Source organism: Scomber scombrus, chromosome 23 (genome assembly GCF_963691925.1).
Source record: "Scomber scombrus chromosome 23, fScoSco1.1, whole genome shotgun sequence".
Classification (NCBI taxonomy): Eukaryota; Metazoa; Chordata; class Actinopteri; order Scombriformes; family Scombridae; genus Scomber; species Scomber scombrus.
This window is the reverse complement of record NC_084992.1, coordinates 5071481-5092299: the sequence shown is the minus strand read 5'-3', so window position 1 is coordinate 5092299 and position 20819 is coordinate 5071481. Positions and strand designations below refer to the sequence as shown.

General features: G+C 38.8%; 1 protein-coding gene across 1 annotated transcript; it reads right to left on the bottom strand.

Moving 5' to 3' along the window:
- Positions 1 to 866: 866 nt before the first annotated feature.
- On the bottom strand, positions 867 to 18133 carry LOC134005762 (ras-related protein Rab-39B). The gene is made up of 3 exons (XM_062444752.1): positions 17707 to 18133; positions 8661 to 8841; positions 867 to 6995 (listed from the first exon to the last, which is right to left on the bottom strand). Exons 1-3 carry the CDS (start codon positions 17919 to 17921, stop codon positions 6750 to 6752), a joined length of 642 nt encoding a protein of 213 aa, XP_062300736.1. The 5' UTR covers positions 17922 to 18133; the 3' UTR covers positions 867 to 6749.
- Positions 18134 to 20819: the final 2686 nt, after the last annotated feature.

Sequence of the window (20819 nt, the reverse complement as noted above, 5' to 3'; positions counted from 1 at the left end):
AGCAGTGTGTAGAGGTGACACTGACTGAGAGAAACAAATTAATATTACACAAAAATGCTCTTTTAGCATTTCAGCTGATAGTTTGCAGTTTGTCAAACTTGTGCTGGTCAGCGCTCAGTGCTTCCACCCAGTGGTGATGTGCAGTACTGCAGCACAACTGGTGCAGATATCCATCAACTCATTTAACCCCCTTTTAGTTTCTCTCTCATCTGTTAAATCTAACTAATCCACATCTTATGAGTAGGATCAGCATCTTTTTAGTGTATTTAACTTCTCTCAAATGGCATAATGTGTGTGTTTCTTTGATCACACATTGCACGTACACTTGAGAAAATAATGTTGGGAAAGAAAAGGCAAAATCAGACTTTTGGCAAAACATAAAAGACCTGATTTTTGTGTAAGATCTAATCACCCCTCCTGGCTTGTTTTAAGGCATAAGAAACTGCTTTGACTAATAATTTTTGTCTGATGTGGTTTTTCCATCAAAAATAAGTTAAATTAACAAGTTGTACATTCTTAAAATGGCATGTCTTCCTCCTCCTCCACTAAAATTTTTTGAATCTATCAATATGCAAAAACAGCTGGTCACAAGATGTCTCCTGCATTGCTATACAGTCCTTGCTCCACGTTTGTGCACTGGAGATTTCAACCAAACTAATTGTGATGTCACAAATCCTGCTCGTAAGTACACGTCTTAAACTCAGATTTTTTTTAAGAGGGCAAGGAAACTTTTTCACTTTAAGCAGATGAATGTGAAAACAATCTTCTGGTGTTAAACTCTGCACACATCATTCAAACATCCAAATTTAGGAACAACACATTTTTGATTGGAAAGGGCCTTTAATTATTGCATATCAGATATGGCTTAAACCCCTTTCCATCTACTATTCTCTGTACATTGTGTATCTAGTTCAGTATATTGTGAACTATTGACTACACATGGCAGCTTTATTATATTAACAACCAGTTATTTGATTTAAAACCTATCCTTTAGGAATATGCACCATGTGAGTCCAATATAAACTAAAAGGTTATAATTCATGACTTGCTTTAGTTGATATTGTATTTAAGTGGTGCAAATTCCCCAATAAATTGGTAAGAAAAGAAAAAACTGGGACTTTGGGTCCCATGAGAGTCTATTTCCAACTTTTCACAGTTTCAAACTACTTTCAAATATCCCCAAAACTGGCAGCATTTTTTTTTAAAAGCATGTGAATAAATGTTACAATATTCTTAGTTTCTCCAACATCCTGCCTTTCCAGTAGTTCACAACATGAAAGGCCTAAGACTGGGAAAGGGGGAAAAAAGCAACAACCTGGTGTAAAAAAAAATAGCAGTGAGAACATGTTTATTTTTCCAGTCACATTTTTATTTTTAGTACATTTCAGTTTGTTGATAGATAACTAGAGCAGAGGAAGAGACACTGTCCGCTTTTACCCCAGCAGGGTTAGGGGGACAGTGATATACACTATTGTCTGTACAGCTCAGAGGGTTCAAACCAAAGGTGAAAGATCATTTTTATCATACCGTGTCTCCTGTGAGAAGGTTTTGAGGGCAGGGAATTGCTGTCGTCACCCACCAGATAGACGTGTTTGAATGCGAAGCCGACGCATTAATGACATGTTTAGAGCTGCAAAGATTTGTCAATGAACGTAAAGTTAATCTACAATTAATCTGATAAGTTATTAATCATGCTGGTACCTTTTCAAGTGGAAATAAAACAACATTTGATTGATCGAACTTCTCAAATTGTTACAGTGAATTGAGTATTTTTGAATTTTGTTGGTTTGACAAAACACGACATGATGGCATCACTTTGGGACCTAGAAACCCATTTATTATACAGTTTTCTAATGATTAGACCAGCTGATTAATCAATGACATAAAAACAGTCATTAGTTGCAGCTCTAGACATGTTAGCAACAATCCACTGGTACATGGTGTTTATTTCCCACTGTAGTTTTGTCAGAGCCATATAAACAATGTGTGTGTGTGTGTGCAAAGTCAAAAGTATAGTCTGGAAAGTCTCATGTGCAATTTGAAATATTCAGACTAAAGAGGCTCCACTGAGTATATATTTTCATAAAAACAGGGATATTATTAGCAAAAGTTGCAAGGGGATGATTACGCTTAAATTAATAGTTTGCAAAGTACGCTCATTTGCTTTCTTGCTGAGAGGAAGATGAAAAGTTTGATACCAGACTCATGTGTATATGATTAGCTTAGCAAATAGCTGGTTAGCTTAGCTTTGCATAAAGACTGGAAACATGGGAGAAATGCTAGCCTGTCTCTGCCCAAAAGTAATACAATGTGCTCAACAGCACCTCAACAGCTCACTTATCACACATTATATCTTGTTTGTTTAATTTGTGCAAAAACAAAGTGTAAAACTCATAAGTCATGATAATTGCAGGTTAGCTATTTCCTACAGTTTTTAGTCTTTATGCTAACCTAAGTTAACCAGCTGTTTACTTATATTTACTGTACACAAATGAGGCTGGTGTTGACCTTCCATCTAATTCTTGGCAACAGGGTGATATTTCTCACAAAGAGTCTCATTTTCAGCACTGATGGTTTAGTTTCCTTCTTAGCAACCTGTTTACTGAGAGTTGAAGTGAGTCCATCAGTATTCATGTATTCTGTGTGCGAAAGCAGCCTTAGTGAAACTAAATCCTGCCAAGGTTACTGGCAGAGACCGCCACAGAGTGTCCGTAAATCACCCTGTACGTTTCTCTGGTAACGAGCCAAGAAGGAGATTGCTTTGTTGTCAAACATGAAAATGCTGTCCATCATTCGAGTGGCACCCTTCGAAGTGCCCTTTCTCAATCCCTCCTTGAGTCTTGGGGTTGACTTTGTCGGCATCTCAGAATTTCCATATCATTGTTTTCACCGAGTCAAATAAAAGCAGACTGAAACGGTTTGGAAAAGGGAAGAAACTTGACTGAATGGACTGCAGGGCTCAGCCAAAAATGCCTCTTTCATGTTCAGTGTTGTCATGTGACTCTCGAAAGGTTCAGCTTTGGAGGGAAGTAGCTTTACTCACAGACTGCAGTGTCAAGTGAGGGCTAAAACATTAAGAGCCTCTTCCAGACTGTTACAAGCTGATTGGGCTTCTAGGAAAGTAGAGGACTCTCAAATGTAGGATGTCTTTAGTGTTTAATTGGCTGGCTGCTTATTTCACAAACTGATTGAATCGTGTTTTACTGGAATCAGCTGACAGAGAGAGTCGTGGCTGCATCAGGAATAAAAAGGTTGTGTATTACAGTGAAAAGATGTGTTGATTTGCCGGGAATCAATATATAAATCTGATTAGAAGACACACTCTTTTTAGCACTGAACCATTTTGAAGCTCAACTTAAATTTGGCAACATTTTAAAAACCTTTTAAGAAGTGACAGGCTTCATTGACAGGCTCAGATTTGGTCCAAAACACAAGTAACTAAGCACTGATGGATGAAAACTGCCGATTTGAAACGTGTCTCAATTAAGCTTCTTTTCACGATAGAGAGCCTCGATAACACTTTTGCATTCCCTCAAGGTACTTTTTTGTGTTCCCCCATAATGCCTTTTCATTCCCTTACAATGTCTTATGTTCCTTTGCATCACTTTTTGTATTATGACAGGATACTTTACACTGAGTTGTGCGAGAGAAACATGAGTCAAAAGGAATTAAGGAAAACACAGATTTACCAAGGGAATGCTAGAAACATGATTCAGAGCGAGAAGAAAATGAATGGAGCACATGATGCAAACATGACCTTTCAGAGACCAGTGACAATATTTCAGACTGAAAGCGAGCCAATACATATCTTTGAGATATCCAACTGAGTGCGGTATGGCAGAGCCGATCTACCAGCTGGCTGACATCTGGTGGGAAAAAATGTTGGCATCCCATAAGGAGGAGTCGCACACACACATACACACAGACGACGACATCCACACCCACCCACGCCGACTTCAACACTTCTGAACCGTCTCCTCCGTGATGTCCACTTGGGAATGTTTAAAAGTGTTTGAGTAGAAAGCATGTGATGATACAGCAAGGCAGAGGAAGGAAAACAGACTGTTTTTAAAGCTGTTGTGGGATTTAACATACCCTGGTTGTGACCTTGCAAAAACCTTGTCAGATTTTTTTTTAAAAAGCATCCGGGAGAACATTTGCTTCTTTTTTTCTTTTTTTTCTCCTTTATTCCTGGGAGGGTTTTTTAAAGATCGACTTTTTTCTGGCAGCATTTCACTCACTTCAGTAAGGAATAATATGACATGTAGAGTCAAGGGAATAACGGACTATCATTTGAATAATTTCCACTCAAGTCTCGAAACATTTTAGTCAGAGCTTTTGTAAGGAAAAGGGTGTGTTACTTTTACTGCAAATGTTTCTCATTCACACATTTCTTATATGACAACTCAGTGTAAAATCACCTTTTCTCCCCCCTCCCCTGCTTATACATTCATGTTAAAATAAAATGACATGAGCAGTACTCTTTGGAAATATATGAAAGAAGGCAAACAATGTGAGAAAATTATGCGCTTACATTATCAACACTGACCTACAGAGGAGTGTAATAATTAACCGCAGGAGGGAAAGAACTAAATTGATTCACATTAAGAAGTTACTTGGGATTATGATAAAAGAAGTTTGAAGTGAGGATCCTGCAAAAAGATTTCTAGATTTACACCAGGCGATCTAGGTACTTGTGAAATCCATTAAATAGCAATGCTACAAGTGTCTTTGTGTCCCTTGTCAGTGTTTAAATGACACTAATTTATTTAAGTTTGGTAAAGAAAGTCAGATAGGTTGATGTGGCTAGCAAAAAACAACAGATTCATACATTTGGTCCAGTGGTTGATTTCAAAGCAATATGTGATTCGGATGGGACGTCAAATTATCTTTGACTCAACAGCTCCTCTCAGCTTTATAGCATCTTTCAGCTCATTGTTTAGCTGTCCAGGTGACACTTTACTCTTTTGGTTTGCACAAACAGACACAGTTAGCAACTAGCTGGTGAATGTTACGGAGCATTTAGCACCTAAAGAGCCAGATATTTCCTTCAGGCGTTGGTACAGAACTAAAAGAGAGTGAATATTGGACTTAAATTCACCAGGTGGACAAAAACAAGACTACAAATGAATGATGATATGGCTCCATAACTGCTATATGTGGAAATAAGCAACTGTTTACCAATAAGTCCAACATATTGACTTAAAAGTGATGTCAGTGTTGTGTTCACAACTTGTTTCAGCTCCCCTTAATGTAGGTTTAATGATATTTGTACTGTATTTTTCCTACGACATGACATAGCGAGTCAAAATGTCTGTGGTCAAAAAACCTTTTTGATATTCTGTAATGCATCCTGTTTGCATTTACAGTTGAGTTTTTTGAGGCATAGATATCTGATTTACCCAAGACGCATAAAGAAACCTCCCAAGTAACTATGGCGCTTAGATCAACCTGTAGCATTGGAGCATTTTAAACCAAAAACAAAAAGGATATTGAACATGTGAACACAATTTAAAAAAAAAAATCATGTAAACCCTTATGCCTGTATCTGTGTTGGACTCAATTAATGCCTACCTATTGGACCTTCTTTGCTTGATTAAATTGTGGTACACCTCAGTCCGTATGCGTGCATTGTAGGTAATGTGGCTGCTTGTGGAGTCCATTCGTTCAGTTTCCCTCTGAATGGTTTGGTCTTTCTCTGTTTGCTTTGCTATGCCTTCAAGAAATAAATGATCTCCAGTTTACTGATTATCACCTTTCGAATGCCCCCAAATGAGGCTCCTGTTATATTATGGTGGACACTGGATATTAAGGTGCTTCCTGGCTCCAACACTCCTATTAATCCACCATAATGAGTTCCCATGTAAAGGCAGGTAGGAGTTGCTCATCCACCTTGGTCAGTTAGGCTGTATAAGTCTCTTCCTGTTTACAGAGTCCATTGGGAATTGGTGATGGGGTTTTGTTATAGTGCCGTACTTAGCAGAATTATGGTGGATACAACCATGAAGTCAATGTCATTAAGCTCACCGGAGGCCCAAATTCTTCCAAAGAGAAATAATGTCATCCCAAGAAAATCACAACTCCAGTCGTTAAATCAGTCTTCCCTTGTTAAATTTGGGACCTCCAGGACTCCTCCATTGAGCTCTGATGGTGGAATGTGGAGCAAAATATCAGCACGAGAGAAACTATGATGGAGGTTGTATCTAAGGTTGCTGACTACAATGCTTTGGAATGATATGTGCTGAGAGCATGTTGGACACCAACTTAGAGGATGAGGTTAAGATTAGTGAGAGGAGAGGTGAGAAAGAATGGGTTAAAGAAGTCAAGAGTGTATTTTGTGAAGAACGGAAGTTGATCCTCTTTCTAAGGCCTTTCTAAGACTATCAAGGAGGGATTTTCAGGCAAGAAGCCCAAAACAAAACTAAAAGAACTGAATTATGGGAGCCCTCGTAAGTAAATGAGCATTTGTGATCCTTCCTCTCCATTAAAATAAACGTATATGAACAGAAATGGGCACAAGCCTCCAGCTGTCCACCAACGTTTAAGGTGTTCTTTTTCGCCTTCAGCTGACCTTTTCATTGAAATCCTTGAATCCTCCTCCGTATCCAGTCAGAAGAAAGAATAACTGAGGGTTACCAACAGTTTCAGTCAGAGGGCTGACACTCAGTCCGTCAGCCACTCCCCTCTGAATCCTCCCTGGTTCCCCTCCCCTTTTCTCCACCAGTCCCATCGTTCCAGCTTTTCCCAGATCAACAGAGACAGCGGCGGTCACTCTTGGTCACTTCCTCCGAGGAGTGAACCACGTTGGGGACGAACCCGCTCTTAACGCCCTCCCAGCCCTCCTGGATTGTGATGTCACCAGACCGCACCAAGGCGAAGATGTCCCTGGTCAGCTCGGTGAAGGCGTGCTCCACGTTGATGGCGTCACGGGCCGACGTCTCAACGTAGCGCATCCCGTATGCCCCTGCTAGCTTCTCTGCCTCCTGGCGGGTCACCTAGAAGATGAAATGAGAGTGGAAGATACTTTTACATGTGGGAATTTGGGACTAGAAGATGTACAACACACTCCTAGAACCACTGTCGACCGGATCGTCCGAGGAACTAAGAAACCCAAAGAACTAAACACAGGACTTGTTTTATGGCCAAAAGCAGTACTACTCCTAAGTTTGACACTAGCTGTAATGCAGGTAAAATAAAGGTTATTGGAAATGTTCTTATGGTGGAAAAGGGTTATCAGACGTCTGAACACATGGCGGAAATTTGTGCTGTTGTTAAAAGTGACGTAATAACTTAGGTAATGGTACATGTGACTGTGTTTAGATCAGTGGTCTCCAACCCTGCTCCTTGAGAGCTACTGCCCTTCATGTTTTAGGTATCATAATCTCTCCCCTCTTTAACACACCTGATTCTAATAATCAACTTGTTATCAAGCCCTTGACAAGCTTCAGCTGCTGGATAATGAGCTAAAAGTTAGAATCAGGTGTGTTAGAGTGGGGAGATACCTAAAACATGCAGGGTAGTAGGGTTGGAGACCACTGGTTTAGATGATGTTAGCTTTGCCTGCTGGCTACATAGCTAAACAACAATGCCAAAAGAACAACTGTTGTTAAGTTTAATTAAGTCTGCAGCTCGTATTTTTCATTTTAGACTAGACAAGACAACAGAGAACATAACGTATTGGTACATTTATCCACAGTTTGCATATGGCCAGTCCTTCCCTAGCTCTCCTTGATGGAACCAGATCGGGTTGTTTGGATTTTTGTCAGAGGCAGACCATCATTGGAGCTGAAACACTGCCAGATTAACAGTGCAGGTACCTTTCACTTGTATTTTTGTTGATGTTTGTATCCAGCACTGAGGCTATGTACATATATAGTACACAACACTACCCTTGCCAATGGCTGGGAGATTTATAACATGGTCCCCTAAATTTGGCAGCTAGTCAGATTATTTGAACAAGGAGAAAATGGAGTAAGCAGTGAATACCTTGCTATAAAAGAAATCCAGCTCTATTAGGGCACTACTGCAGAGAAGCCTTTTAACAAGTGACAAGACATCAACTGTTTTGATCAGACAAGGGCATTAATGCATTGTTAGGCTTTGAGTTTTGCTGACATAAGACAGATTGCAAGCTCAGAAATAGATAACGATCATCTGGCAACCTTACTGAGGCCAATCAGACTGAACAATAGCATCGTACCACATGCACTGAGTCGCATCACTGACAGTTTTGAGATGTAGTCAGCTAAGTGGAAAGTAAATTAGCCTTCTACATTAACTAATTAGAGTGGACAGATTAAGATCAATGAAGTGGCTAAAATCGGAAAGCTTACATAATTTCCTGGTTTATTGGATTTTTATCCTGCTTGCATTTTACTGTACAAGTGTAGACACGCTGTTGTGCATTGTCATCCTGTAATGTCTAAATTTCAGTGGTGATATTTTTACTTTCTCTCTGGCAGCCGCCCCAAGAGAATTAAATAAACACTGAACTAAACGTGCTAAAAATAAACGTACTAAATGTGAACAAAAGGATATTTTTAATGCTGAAGACTTTGATAAATTGTATATTATGTAACAGTCGAAAGAGTCGCTCTCCTTAGCAACACATTTTAACACACTACAGCCTAATTTCTGTTCACTTTTACAGTTGTGCATACCTGGCGCTGTGCCTCCAGGTCACACTTGTGGCCCACCAATAGGAAGACGATGCTGTGGGGCTGGACGTGACTGCGAGCCTCTTCCAGCCAATCGTGAACGTTCTGGAAAGAGCGACGATTAGTGATGTCGAACAGGAGGAGCCCGCCCACTGAGTTACGGTAGTAAGCCCTGGTGATGGACCTGTGGAGCCCAGAAAATAAAGAAAAAGATTAAAGGTTAGAACCAGAAGCTATTCATTTGGAAAGTGTGTCTCAGTAATCTTGATGCAGAGAGTGACAGGAAGAGAGACAAATTACACAGTGAAAGGAAATTGTGGTTGATTATACCAACACACAAGACTGTTATCTGCATCTGAGATAAGGAGACATTTAGTGAAGAGACAAAAAAGAAAGATAAAGTCAGAAGGAAACTAAATCAGATGTTGAAATGGATGACGAGGTGTCAGAGAAAGAAAGATAAAAAGATGAGAGAGGTGTTAAGTTGAGTCGCTGAGAAGTCGATAACAAATTAGATGGCGATAGCTGTAATCATTTGGCCAGCTCAACAATCTTGTCTGTTTCGGCAATTTGGATTTTTTTGGAAAGTTGTTTGATTTCACGTATGAATGAATGAATGAATGCTTTAACGGAAGATTGAGCTAGAAAAGTGTTAGTCTACAAATGGCCCTTGGAAGGCAAAACAACTCAATATACCACTAAACTCTGAAATAACAGGGGCAAAAGATTGGATAGAAATTGCTCAATTTCGTCATTACTGGTCAGTCAATAATTTGCTCCAAATAACCACTTTCACTTTGTTTTTAACCATTACTTTGGTTAACCGGTCGTTAATTTAAAAAAACGCCCTGCAGACTTGTTTAAAGACGCATAAAAACAATCGGCTTTGAATAATAATTTGTGTCTGATGTGGTTTTTCAGTAAGAAAGGTCAATTAGAGATTGTCAGAATGACATCTATGCCTTCTGCCTAATTAAAAATCCATAATGAATGAAAATGCAATTACGGTTTATTATAAAAATGTATCTGCTGGATACAAGAAGTCTTCTACTTCACTATGAAGTCCATTTTCAGTTTTTGTGCACTGGAGGCTTCGAGTATCCACATCTCACTTCCACTTGCATACTGGTTGACACAATTGGCCTCAAGTTAGTTATTCCTTCTGCCTTAAACTCAGATTGTGTTACATAGTGATGCTCAAGCAGCCAAGTGACATAAACACGAGCAAACTTTGACCAAAAAAACACATTTATTGAAAATTCACTTAAATTCATCTAAATTGAAAATGAGATGGTATAATATATCAGCACTGCAAACATAACATTTTTTTCCACTTATCACACAAACAAGTAACTCTGAGCCATTAAAAACTCATCAATTGAATTCCTGTGGAAACTCGAATCATGTTGTTTGATTTTATATAACTAACCACTGCAGCCCGACTGGGAGGAGGAGTAGATTTTGACGAGATGTGACACCCTGGGTGCACACAAACACACACACACATACCAACATACCAACCCCCGCTATGATCACGTCTTATCTTCCCACAGTATCCTCACAGAGAGAACGTCAACAGAAATATAACGAGAAGGAAAATTACAGGCTTTAGCTAGAGACGGAAAGAGAGAGAGAGAGAGAGAGAGAGAGAGCCACATCATGAAAGAGGAAGAGGGGAGGATTAGTCGATGGAGAGAATACAGTAAGAAGGTGGCAAAAATTCATAACCAGCGGGTGATTCACTTGATTCGACACACACACACACACATATATACATATTTGTGGAAAGAAGGACCACGCGGATGAAACAGCAGTGACTAAGACGAAAGCTGCGTCGCCAAGAAGAAGATGAGGTGGACAAAAATCAGAGGAGAGACTTTAATACGCAGATCCTATTAGGCATTGCATGAAGTATAACAATTTTTTTTAAAAATCAACTGCAGTGTCACAGCATATGTTTGTGAAAAATAAAACATCTTGAATTATTTCCCAAAATGGCTTCTTCAGTCAAAATGGCAACTTTATAAAGACTCAAAAAGGAAATTTATCTGACAAATTGGTGTGTTACTAAATCAATACCAAGCTGCATAGTGATAGAAACACTTGATGAATAACAGGATGTGGGTATAAAGATAAATAATGAGGCTTAAGTTATTCTGCATCTCTCTTATTGTCAATATATCCCATTAAAAGATCAAAAACCAACAACATGTTAGTCCATCTCTTAATACTACCTGAGCCTGTCTGTGGCACTCAGTCCCAAACTCATTCATGTCTCATAACTAAGCCTAACTCATTTCATGAAGTAGCTTGGCACTGTAGTTTTTATTAACCCTCCTGTTGTCCTCAAGTCAAGGTATGAAGGAAGGAAAGGAAGGAGGAAGGAAGGAGGGAAGGGAGGGAGAAGGAAGGAAAGGAGGGAGGAAGGAAAGAGGGAGGGAGGAAGGAAAGGAAGTAGGGAAGGACAGAAGAAAGAAGGAAGGAAGGAAGGAAGGAAGGAGGGAGGGAGGGAAAGGGGAAGGGAGGAAGGAAGGAAAGAAGGAAGGGAGGAAGGTAGGGGGAGGAAAGAAGGAAGGGAGGAAGGAGGGAAGGACAGAGGAAGGAAGGAGGGAAGGGAGGGAGGGAGGAAGGAAGGGAGGAAGGATGGAAGAAGGAAGGAAAGGAGGGAGGAAGGAAAGAGGGAAGGAAGGAGGGAGGGAGGGAAGAAGGAAAGGAAGTAGGGAAGGACAGAGGAAAGAAGGAAGGAAGGAAGGAGGGAGGGAGGGAGGGAAAGGGGAAGGGAGGAAGGAAGGAAAGAAGGACAGAGGAAAGAAGGAAGGGAGGAAGGTAGGGGGGAGGAAAGAAGGAAGGGAGGGAGGAAGGAAAGAAGGAAGGAGGGAGGAAGGAAGGAAGGAACAGTCAAAACAGACGGGGTCAATTTGACCCGGGAGGACGACATGAAGGTTAAACTTTACCCAAACAGGAGTAAATGCCTCATTTGTTCGGGACTATTTTCAGCGGCGGATGAATACACATACACATATTTTCAGCAGCAGAAAGGCTTATTTGAGATTGACTCAAAATAATCTTCAGTCTTCATGTTGATTGTAGGGAGGGAATGTGTCACCTAATGCAACCGTGTGGCTCATGCATGTGTTTTTAATAGTTTTGGGATAACAATGGCGCTCTGCAGCACATGTAGCATTAGATACAAACCAATACTTGGTAGTCAGACCAGTTAATTGTAGGTTTTGCTCTTTTCATGTAATTACTTGATGATCCTGACATTTTCTGCAACAGATAGCAGTACAACATTCAATATTAATAGAAACACAAGAGCAACAACCAACAGCTAATTACAGCTAAATTTAAAGCTTCAAATCAATCAGTGTCTCCTGTTCTTACTGCATTTAACATAATAATACTCTTAAATACTCTACTACAAAAATGTTTAATCAATCTGAGCATAGGAGCTTATTCTTGACCTTTGGGGAAAATGTATGTATTCATATCAAATCCTGCATGTATGACTGTATAGTCTACAGCTGCAACTTAGTATTATTTACCTAGAAACACTTAGAAAAGCAGCCATCACATCATCCTGAAGTCTAAGCTGATGTCGTATTTTGTCCAAGCAACAGTCCAAAAGCCCAAAATATACCATGAACAGTAACGTAAGACCAACGAAATCAACAAATCTCCACATTTACGTGCTTTGAATCAGCAAATGCTTGAAATGTTTGCTCGAAAAATGACTAATCAGAGTAGTTGCAGTGATATTCTCTTTATATTTAGCCACCTTTCACCTTTTTTTTTGTTGGCAAAAAGAAAGATTTCTGCTAATGAGATGGTGTGATCCCACTTACACTCTCACAGTGCTGTTTTCTCACCTTGAGGAACTGTAAGTGTAAATAAGTGTTATGGTGTTGAAAGAAGACACAGTAAGTCTGTTCAGTGCACTTATATTAAACAGATAGTTCAGACTTGAAGAAACAGAATGAGCTTAACGTTTCTTCTTCGGATTTTAAAGCAATATAAAGGTTTTGTGTTATATAACTGTGACATACCACCACAGAAACCACCTTTTTTCAGATGCTTTATGTCTCATTTATCAGAGATCTTCAAAGATAAATGAAACAAAGGTTAAGGTCCTCTAAAACTCTTGAACTCATATCCTACGGTACGGAGCGGGAACACGAATCTCATCGTGAGAAACACGTCTCTCTCTTCAAAATGGCCTCTTGGTGTTTGCATTCTGGATGAGAAAGAAAAGGTTCGTCCTTCGGTCTCCGAGGGACGTGCCACAGTTGCCATGGAGACACTAATCGTGCTGACAGGTGAGACCGGTCCCCTTCTGTCAAGATGATGACTTGAGCTCTGTGTGGGTGTGAGTGTGCGTGCGTGCATGTGTGAAGATGCATTTTTAGACTATAAGACATAGTTCAGCTTCATCATCTACAGACTGCAACGTTCTTACATTAAATGATTTTATTTCAGCACTTTCTTCACTATTCCTTTACTTTTAATTTGCTTATTCGTTAAGTTTTCAATTGTCTTACTCCGGAGTACTTGTCTCTTTTTACGGCTGCTGCAGCGTTTGAAACTACATAATTTATCACCACACAGTTTAATGTACTGAATCACAACTGCATATGCTTAAAAATGGGCCAATTTAAACAAAATAGACAACATTTTTCATTTCTGCATGATTTTCCTTTAAAAGAACTGTAATTTTGCACCAATTATAGGGGAAAATAATGATGTGTTCAGTTGGTACACATCATATGAATTCATTCCAATTAATGTAGAGTCTGCAAGTCTTTCAGCTTGTGCACAGCAGGTCAGCTCGGTGTGCAAAACATGTGAAATTTGTCTATAGACAAAGCTTCCAAATATAAATGAATACTGAATTAGTATTTACTCAGATTTAAATTGGGCTTCTCTTTAAGCTTCCCCCAACAATTACAACCAAATTACTGTGATAAAGTCGCTGTTTATATTAATGTTACTGAAGTTTTGACCTCTTCAGACTGTTTCCCTGCTTCATGCACACAGAAAGAAGGCGAAGCAACGCCAGAAAGCCCATTTACGCATGAAACTGGGCTCATGAATAAAGTGTTACATAAGAGGATGATGTAAAAGTACCCATACTTAATGAGTTACTTTAAATGAAAACAGACTGTAGAGGAAAGAACTGATCGAAGCAGTTACATTCAAATGTTCCTATCTGTCTATTATTGTATATATATGGCATAATTGTTGTGCTTTTCCTTCCTCTTTGAGGCCATGACAACATAAAACATGGATTTTTTCCCCCCTCATTGACCCTAAATTTGATGTTGGATGTTTTGCAGACCTCTACAGACCTCATTTGTTCAAAACTCTTTAACAAATATGTTAGAGACTCATTCTGTTCGTGTACAAGATGAAAGAATTATGCTCAACTTCAAAAATGTCTCTTATGTCAGCAGTGATTTGTGTTATTCTTTGTTTATACACTAAAGCACAACCTGTATCTATAACAACCATAGAACAATCTGATGGTCTGTCTGTGCATTACATACCTCATACTAGTGGTAAAGATTGCCCAAAAAGTTAAATGGGTTCAATAGATTTAGTTTTTGACCAGATATCATGACACAAAGTGACCTCTAACCAAACAGTTGAGCAGACTTACAAAGGGTTAAGCTGGTTTATGACACCAAATGTGGTTGATTAACATAATTTCAAAAACGTTTATGGTGGACGCACCCATCCAGAAAGACGAGTAAAGCAGGTGCTAGACCAAAACAACCAATTAAAAACAAGAGAAAAGTCGGCACACTGCAGCTCCCAATGCAGGTATTTAGTTGGATATCACCGGCGTCATGTTTTGAGTACTTACAAACACAAGAAAAAAAAGTGTATTTGTGTATTTAAGATGGCGATGTTCTAGTCATTCTTTAGTCTGACGAAGAACATTGTGCTCGAAACGTCACGCTGGTGATATCCAAATAAATACCTGCATTGGGAGCTGCAGTGTTCCGACTTTTCTCATAATTTGAAATGACAGAGTGAAAACAAACCATGTTCAGAGTTTTTCCCCTTTTAAACATTGTAAGAAAAAAAAATGTAAATACTGGGAAGCGCTTCCAGCTGTTTACTTGTCACAAACAGCTCCTCTGGTCGTGTGCTCTGCTTTTTATCACCTCAAACGCTCATTTGAATAACATCTCTCTCTCTCTCTCTCTCTCTCTCTCTCTCTCTCTCTCTCTCTCTCTCTCTCTCTCTCTCTCTCTCTCTCTCTCTCCTGCCCAAGCAAACTAATTAGTTTCAGGTAGTTATTCAAGTTTGGAGACCTCGAGGCTGTGCACGTAACCAGTATTACCGAATATTAACTATTTTCTTAGCAAATACACTTTAGACTCTGAGTTTGGGGTATTTGGATGTTGAGATGTGGACACTGTCTTTAAAGATATTACTTACTTTGCCTTTAAAGGACAAAAAAGTACACTATATATCCTTTACATTTTGATATACGAAAGTTTAGTTAAATTAAATTCTTCGTCAGGTGTCAGCTGTTAATCCGAAGTCCTGTCTTTCTATTCTTGTATAATGTGACACTTGATTGATCTATGTTAGAGAATTCAATTGTTCACCTTCTGGTCAGAGGTCAGAGGTCAGCTGCAGATCTTCCTGCTAAACGAGGTGTGACCATCTCTCAGTTCTGCTTATTTTTTTATCAAAATATCTGAAACATTTCACCCTTAGTTGACTTTTTCAGTTCCCAAATAAATCAGAATGAAAGTTTTGAACCTTAACTTCCTTTTTTTCGTCCACGTTGGGGACATTTCCCATCATTGATTGTCAGTCAAACAGCATTTAATCACACTGTGAACTACCTGCTTTTACCTTCTTTAGTTTCTCTTTTACCGGCCAGCTGATTTTGTTTACCGCCCAGTTCTTCTTCTTGTATTAAATCCAAACTAACCACTTCTCCTGAACATGCACAGCGTTACTTCCTACTGCACAGCATTGATTTTTTTAAACTGGGGGAGGACAGCAGATGTTTCCAAAGAGCAGATGGTGAAGCTCTAACAAAGACACTATTGAGTTGTTTTACGGTCCTTTATGCCCAGAAGCAATTTGAAGATGCTGTAGCACCCTAGAAGCCGAAATAATTAGACTAAATTGCGACTATTTTGGTAATCGATGTAATGTTCAAGTCAATTTTTGAGAACATCCCCTGGTTCCAGCTACTTCAATGTGTGGATTTACTGCTTTTTTTCAGTTTTACATCATTGGAAATTTGGTATATTTGGATTTTGGACTGTTGGTTGAACAAAAAAGTCACTTAACTCAAACTGAAAGCTATTTTTCGGTGCTTTTTCCGCTCTGCGCCTGTTATGATTGGTATTCTTGGACAAAACAAGACATTTGAAGGCACCGTCCAAGTCTAGAAACGTCCCAGCATTTAATAAACTGAACGATGAATTGAGAACATGATCGACAGAGTAAGAGTTATGCTGCCATTAGAGGTTATTGTAGGAATATTATAAGTATGCTACAGACTAATGAGTCGTTGGCGAATGATCAGATTCCATAAATCACCTCACAATTAAGCACCAAGGACACACTGTGGTCACTGATGATATTTTATGGGCCTTTCATGAGATAAAACTCACTATAATGACTCAGTATAATCATAATATTCCTCATAATACAGCAAAAGATAAAAGACTACAGATTGCAATGGCAAATTCACTTATATGGGCATGGATTTGGGTATGGACAGTTCGGATATGTCCTTACCAGTGTCAAGATGTTGCTGGATTGTCCCAACCAAGCCCTTTTAACTCTACGTTATGTTTAAAATAAGATCTTTGTAGAGTTGCCAGGTTTGTGTGTTTTCTGAAAAAAAAGTGCTATTATGATAAAGATTGAAAGAGATATTGGGGATACTCGACCTGATGATCTGGCAACCCTCAACCTCGAGCTGTAGATACTGTAATTGACTGTTCAATGGACAAAACTACGATCATTTGATATTATATTTAATTCCAGGCGTTACATAGTGTTAGATAACTTGTGATTGATGCTCAGATGTGCCGTTTAATTGAACAACTTCATTACTGTTGGTGAGAAATACCTCCCGAAAGCAAATTAAGACATCCGGTCGGTTTTAAAGAAGAACCAAAGTGTCTGTAACAGTTGAGCTCAGTTAATAATAATAACGTTCTGTAATCAATCCAACCATTAATCTTTGATATTAGTGGGAGAAATATTTACTACTTCTATGAGTGGATCAAGAGCTTAGTCATTGCTGCATATGAGAACATTATTTATAAGCTAAATTAGTCATAGCTTGTCCTGCTGCGGGCCTCTTAGGTGAGCTCTGACGTCATAGTTACAGATCTAGCAGGAACTGAATGAAAAGTAGTACAAATAGAAGTTTTTGAGATGATTTAAGGATAGGTTTGAGCGTCACTGTGTGTCTTTGTGTTGCTCAGGCAGCTGCTGACAGGATTTCCTCAATGAAATTATCATAGGCATGTACTTTATAAGGTTGGCCCAGGTTCTTTGTGTGTATAGGATGGGTCAAATGCAAAGGACCAGTTTTATTATAATGTATATGAGCATATGAGTACATCTCTGGTGAGGCTTGAAAACCTTACAGCAGCTATAGAGGAGCACAATCTATATGTTATTTTTTCTCAGGCATTAATAGTTAAGTAGTCTTTAAATTAAATAAAACTTAAAAATCAGGAAAAAAACAGGATGATATAAGTCAAGTTTGAAGGCAAGTGAGGAAATGCATAATCATCAGTAGCTTCAGTTACATTGTGCAGAGTCAGGCTCTTTATCAGTGTGAGCACATGTGACTATGAAAGAGAAAGGTCTGACAGGGAACAAGTGCACACACACACACACACACACACACACACACACACACACACACACACACACACACACACACACACACACAATTATATGACACCGTCCAAAGATAATAAAGACCAAAACAAGTCCAAAGTTTAAACCAAACCTATGAGCTTGTTTTATGAGCTCCACGCGCCCAGCTGTTTCTCACCTGAAGCGCTCCTGACCCGCGGTGTCCCAGATCTGTAGCTTGATCCTCTTGCCCGGCTCGATCTCCACCAGCCGGGAGAAGAAGTCCACGCCGACGGTGGGATCCGACACCTGGGCGAAGCGGCCCTCGGTGAACCGCCGGATCAGACACGACTTGCCCACCGTGGAGTCTCCGATGACGATCAGCCGGAACTGATAGAGCCATATCGCCTCCATGACTTGGCTTGCCTGTCTGTCTCTCTGCGCCGGTCTGTCGTGTAGGATATGTTAGTATGTGTATGTGTGTGTGGGGGTGTGCGTGGGCGTTTGTGTGTCTGAAACTGCGCGTGCATGAGTGCGTGCATGTTTGGGAAAGAAAGAAAGAGAGAGAGAGAGAGCAACATTAGGATATTGCTTTACTATTATCGCACTAATTTGCAATATTTATACCAATCCAGTTTTTTGTACACTTTTAGATTCACTGCAAATAAAAAGTGCAGTCAGTTCAAATTAAATGCATTATTATTATTATTAATTCACGTGTCAGAGATGTCTATAGATGTCCTTTTTTACTGAATTATTCCCTATATAATATTCCTATGGGATTGGTAGTAGGCTATAGGACGTTCAATAATAACTTTATAAAGTATTTTATTATTCTTTTTCCATCTCCACGCAGACTTCTCCAATGCCTAGATGCTTAATAATGAGTAAATCTTGTGGATATTTGTAGTATTCTCTATAAAAACATCTATCATTAATCTCTTTTTCTCTCTATTTCTACATGGACTCTATTGCTAAAGTATTCAACTCATTAGCAAAAGACACATAAACATTAAAACAATATGCAACATCATTTGATTCAATACTGAAATGTAACCTATAATTGGCTAATTGCCCTCTGGCACACGCCCCCCCCCTCCCCCTCCCTCCCTCCTGTGGCATAACTGGCTCACTGTGCCTCATTGTATTCTGTGCGTGATTCAATTAAAAACCACGAGATGTAAGAGAAAAGCCGCTTAGAACATGCTTTTCACTTCACTTGATGGAGCGTCAATTTTTAATAAGCCTCCTCTCTGGATTATTGGCCATACAGTCTAACAGCACTTTTTTTTTTTATAAAGGTTTTGGCTTCTGAACCCTTATAACCATCATTCCCATTCAGTTAGAGGGGGCACATGTCCTTAAATATTTGGGATTAGGTGGCTTTAGAAGTCTTCTGTTTGTTTTAAAGTAAGCTAATAATATAGTATATAAACACTTGGTTTCTTCTAGCTAGCTAAAACGCTAACCAACCACTGTGTGACGTATTAATAGGGCTGGGCGATATGGATAAAATCAAATATCAAGATATTTTTTACCAAATACCTCGATATCGATATCGCCACGATATTGTAGGGATGACTGTTCGTGGTTTCACAAAATATTTACACAATGAGATTTTTGATAATCATCAGAAATGTGGATATAATGATAAAGTGAGTAAAAGGCAAATAATAGAACAGCTAGAACAATCTGGTAAGTTCAAAAAATGACATAATGTTACTGTAACGCTGCCTTTAAAACTAGGAAAAGACACTTCTGCCATATCATGTTATTACAATATGCCAAATTAGCCAAAGTGTGTAAAAGGCAAATAAAAGAACAACTAGAACACCAGAAAAAAACACCTATGCTATATCACGATATTACGATGTCCAAATTCTAAGACGATATCTAGTCTCATATCACGATATCCATATATTTCCCAGCCCTACGTATTAATAACCAATTTCATCTCCCGCCATAACACAGACTGAATTAAAAGTGATTTTAACGTCACTGGTTTTAACTACAACCAACAAGTAATTAACATTAGTGTTAGCTTGTTGTCCTGTGCTATTATTAGCAGCTAAATTAAAGAATTAAAAGCGAAATAGTTAAAGTAAAAAAACAGTAGCTACTGTTGGAATCTGAGCCATACTACTTGCTAAATCTTCCTCTATGTGTGACCAACAGATGGAGGCTCAGGGCTATGCTAATACAGTCACCCGCTTTCAATCACACCTCCGTGTGACACTGGCTCCCATGCTTTTCACATGTCTTGGGTGCATTCCTCTCCTTATGACACACATCATGTTTTTACTGTTATACATTGTACCACATTTATCAATTGAAACAAACAATACAATACTAAATCACATTATCTGATATTTTAGCATTTGCCATTCATAGCATATCTCTACACTACACTACTAGCTAGCTAACCAGCTAACGTTACCCCTGAGTTTAATGCCTTTTCGCTAACATTTTCTCATTCAATATTGCTACTAAACACAATACAGTGTTATTCAGTTACAGTTCTAGAGAGACTAATGGCGTGGTTGTAAACATAGAAGCAGAAACTGGTAACAACTTAGCGTAACATAGCCTAATTCATCGTCAAATGGTTGCCTTGTTATTGCTAATATATGCATTTTCTTGACATGACTCCTACAAGAAATATCTTTTGGGGGGAATAAGTTGAGTCTTAAAAGCAAAATGAAAAACGTGTGTTGAGATAACTCTTTAAAAAATCATTTAACTCTCATCCTACGAACATATTTAACATACAAGGAGTATTGACTGGCGACCCTAAGAATAAACTACTATATTAGAAACAACCATCATAGCAAAATGTTAACTTGCTTCTTCTCAAAAACATTATTTAATTAATGTCATCTGGAAAAATGATTATTACAGTTTCAGTTTACCTGCATATTGTGTAAAATGAAAATGTATAGGCTACTTTTCCAATCTTTCCACAAAGCTTTCAAAATGACCTGAACCTCAATACATTGGTATTTTTAAAAAAAGCACTTAATGATTATAAATGATATAAAGTCATCAGGAACAAATTGACTGACAAAGTCGCAAAAACTTGTAATAATTAGCCTAATAAAGCACCTCTGGGATCTGCAGGTACATCACTCAGCAGGTTCAAACTCATATTAACACTGAGGCTAAATTTACATGCATGATAAGTAGACCAACTTTAAGCTATAAGAAGGTGATCATCTGATGCAAAGAAAAAGAGGAAATGGGCCTTAAATTCAGTTATTTTAGGAATACAAACGAAAGAAGGACTTTCTATTCTTCAGTAGGCCTGTGCTATTG